Genomic DNA, 3,701 nt, shown 5'->3' with positions numbered 1-3,701 from the left:
AGATATGTGAACAGAGGGGTGGCAGCCTCTGCCATTGGTGCTGTTGCAGCAGAGCTGTTCTTGTTAATGCGTCTCATCCTGACCGTTGGCGGCCTCTCGACAGGTTTCGCATCTTTGACCCACAAGGCAGGGAGATTCCTCCAGGTGATCTATAGCGAGAGAATGTCGGCTTTGAAAACATCTCCTTTCAGGGGAATGTCTGCTTCGAAGATTCGGTTGAAAGAGAGAGCTTCCGTAACGTCTTCACCAACCCGACGTCTCCTTCTGGGCAATCCGTCCACTGCCACAAGATGAAAGTTTACCGCGATCAGCGTATCGAGCTCGTTGAAGAGCCGGGCTTGCCTAAGGAGGTGGGGCTCTCCCTCACCGGAAGGGACCTCACGATGGTTCGTGATAACGTCTTCACCGTCAAAGTGCGAGTGAAGAAGAGGGGCCGTAAGGGTCACCCCTGCTGCCCCCCAAATACTATACCAGCAACCATCGAGCTTGAAGGAACCGTCGAAGAAAGTCTACAAGGCGATAATGTGGACATGTACATGAAGCTGTTCGGAGATGTCGCTCGAGGCTGGGGAGTTCGGGTAGGGTTTCCGCCTCCGGTGGTCATGATGTATGCTTCCTGACTATAATCGTCCGTTTGCATTCAGGTGCCGTCCCCCACAACGGTCCCTGTGAATGAATATGACATCGTAAGTTAAGTTCGTTTCGCATTGTGATGTCCGCATGCCCTCAGGGAGACGCTATGCAAAGTCTGTTCAAGGAAGCTGAGGTCAATGAACACGAGCCGGCGAAAGGATATTCTGCGGGCTCGCCCGCATCACTTCCGAGTGTATGGGGCACTTCGGCCGACATAGACGCTCCTTAGGGTGCGATATAAAACAACGTGTGCAACTCTGATTGCCTGGCAAAATCGAATCATGCTTCGCAGATGCTCTGTGATTGTGTTGTCGCCGTATTCTCGGCTTTTTTATAAGGAATGTCCATGAAACGATGTCGCTCGTGAACCCGAGTGAATACTGACAGCCTTGAGTTGAGGAGGGGCCATCCTGGCTTCGTGGATACATATTTTTTCCATCCTGCATCAATGATTTTCCTCATTCTCATATGGTGTGGGCCACTCGGGCTTGTCCAGAGTGCCGAGTTGAACGTAGGCTACTTAATGAGGTCTTCGCTATCACTATGATTGCTCTCAGGGAGAAGTCTGCTTCGCAGAAGAGATCCCACAGGTTGACTCCAAGCCTGGGCAGTGCCATAAAATGCATTTAAAGCCTGATTACCGTATCAACTTGCTTGACGGCGGGCTTAAGGGTCTCAGCCTCAGCCCTAAGGGTTTGATAATGACTGATGAGAATGTCTTCCATGGAAAAGTTCGAGTAAAAGACAAACGCCTCCGTGGGACGAGGAGCATTCGGGCTACTATCAAGCTGGATGGGAGTATCCGAGAGCTCTCGGAAGGCGATACACAGAAGGTCTACTCGATGATCTTTGGGCATCTCGTTAAGAACTGGAGGCGAAGTAATGGCCACGAGGCGAGGGAGATCGAGGAGCATTCGGACGAGGAAGATGACCCTATTGAGGTGAGTCTATTGTGGTAGAGCAGAGTTCTTGTGGGCGTCCATTCACTTCATTTGTAGGAGACGAAGATATTGCTCACCCAGAGCAATATAGATCGTCTTAACATTGAGGGCGAGGCTGGTCCCAGAGGGTTAACTATTAAAGCCAATAATCAGTTGGAGATCGAGGGCATTGACGACCCCACTGCTTCAATATCCCTCAAGCCAAAAACGTTTGCCAAAACGGGTTCCAACAAATGGACCGGCAAAGTGATGCTGAAGCCTCTGAGGGGCACAGGAAGTATCGTACGCCGCGGTTTGATGACGGTCACGTTGGAGATTCAGGATGATGTCGCAGACACACTGTTCGAACCAAAGGTAAACTCTGGAGCTTTTCGGCACTTGACTGTTCTCAGTAGGTGGACGCCTCCGAGATCCAACTCGATCCCGACGATGCGACCAGGCTGAAGTTGTCGGAGTATGTTGGAACGCCAATTAAGGCGTCGATTCTACACGATGGTCGTCTTGATCCGGTGAATGGACGCCTTTCCACTGACGATGGCACCGAAGTCACGATGTCGATAAAACCACAGACAATAGAAGGGAGAGGACGCCGAGTTCAAGCTAAGGTCGCTGTGAAGAGTGTCAGAAGTAATGGAAGCCGTGAGAAGTCTTTGGGCACGGCCAAGATGACCCTGTCTCTAACTAAGAGAGATTACGAGATGATGAATAGGATCCGAAGCCGGGAAGAGGTACCGGAGAGCTGAAGGTCCCTCAACTCTAGTTTGATATGACCGTTCTCATTATCAGGTGGAGAGAAGCGAGGAAGAGTTCGTTGAATGAATGTGACTAAATGATGCTTTTGTTGTTAACTGACTCCTCCACTGGAACTATGAACATGACTAGGGTGGTGTGAAAAAGCTATTTGCTGTTGTGGTTAAATACATATTTTGTTATAGTTTCGATTCGTCCGGAGGTTCCTACGCCAAAAGTGCATCATACCGATACAGTCTGGGAATACCAACACTGAGCGTCTCCTTTTTTTGTAAGCATATGGCCAGTGACAACCCCAAATGTTTTCCCTTTGAGCCTCTGAGGGGTGTTGCCCACCAGTCGGTAAACCTGCGCTTTGTAAGTAGCGCACGCCCGAAAATACAGCATGTGCGCAGTTTCGAAGGGACGTTTTGCGAGTTGCAGCAATGCGCTTTCTCCTCCATCTTTATTGGGTATTAGGCAGCACTCTCGCCCTGACTCGACGAAAAGTGAACGAAGGGTTCACTATGTCCGGGGGTCAATTGAAGGTTAGACTGCTATGGCGAGTCCACTCTTTACACCCACTTCGTTTAGGTGGATGGTCCCTTGAAAAACGGTAGCCCCCAAGAACTGCATATCGACGATGCTGAACAGATACATTCCGATTGCTCCTTATCGTACTTTGAAGGTGCGTCATATAAGACCATATGGTTCAGTGTGACAGACGGGAAGGTTCATCCAGTTGCCTGGAGGTGCCCAGCCAATCACTTGACTGGGTAAGTCATGTTCTAACTCTCGGTAACGCATACCCCTACTGTTAGGGACATCAAGGAGGTCGAGAGACTGCCGGTACCTCCTGGAGTGTACCAAAGTGTATTAGATAAATGCATAGCTGGTGTGAGGCAGTATTCAAATATTTTCGGCAACCCCAAGCCCTTCCTGAAGGAACAGTATATGGTGAAGGCAATCTGCAAGCATCGATAAGAAGATCTAATGATCATCATGCTGTGCTGAATATTGTTCACCTCTCAGTATTGTCCGAAACATACAAGTTCTGAGTTACAGATAAGCAGTCAGGATATAGTCAATACTTACTTAGTCAGTCTCGTCTGTTCCGCGCGATGTCATTTCCCGATTGTGACGGCGAGACTGTTCGCTTCCACTAGTGGAACCCCGTCGCTACGCTCCGGGAGTCGCTACGCTCCAAGGACAGATAGCAATGTATGAGACTGGATAAAGTACTAATATACTTGGTAATAATATAGCGCAGATTTTGAACGATGACAGAAGTAAGATGTACGATGTTCCGATAACTGAACGCAATAGAGACAGGCATGACGCTCCAACGTTTCGCCACAACGTGAACAACCTTGGCATGCTGTTGTGCAGTTCTGAGGC

The 3,701-nt window shown here is 49.4% G+C and overlaps 1 protein-coding gene across 1 annotated transcript; it reads left to right on the top strand.

The window, feature by feature from the left end:
- Positions 1–66: 66 nt before the first annotated feature.
- Pmar_PMAR021170 (hypothetical protein) lies at positions 67–2,393 on the top strand (the record flags this gene model as incomplete). The annotated part of the gene is made up of 7 exons (XM_002782576.1): positions 67–144; positions 192–578; positions 645–686; positions 1,191–1,574; positions 1,632–1,928; positions 1,970–2,302; positions 2,361–2,393. The coding sequence occupies 7 exons, from the start codon at positions 67–69 to the stop codon at positions 2,391–2,393; spliced, it is 1,554 nt and encodes a 517-aa protein (XP_002782622.1).
- Between the last annotated feature and the right edge of the window lie 1,308 nt (positions 2,394–3,701).

Source organism: Perkinsus marinus (assembly GCF_000006405.1).
Source record: "Perkinsus marinus ATCC 50983 genomic scaffold scf_1104296938764, whole genome shotgun sequence".
NCBI lineage: Eukaryota > Perkinsozoa > Perkinsida > Perkinsidae > Perkinsus > Perkinsus marinus.
The sequence above is the reverse complement of the archived record's forward strand: the minus strand, read 5'-3'. Positions and strand labels throughout refer to the sequence as shown.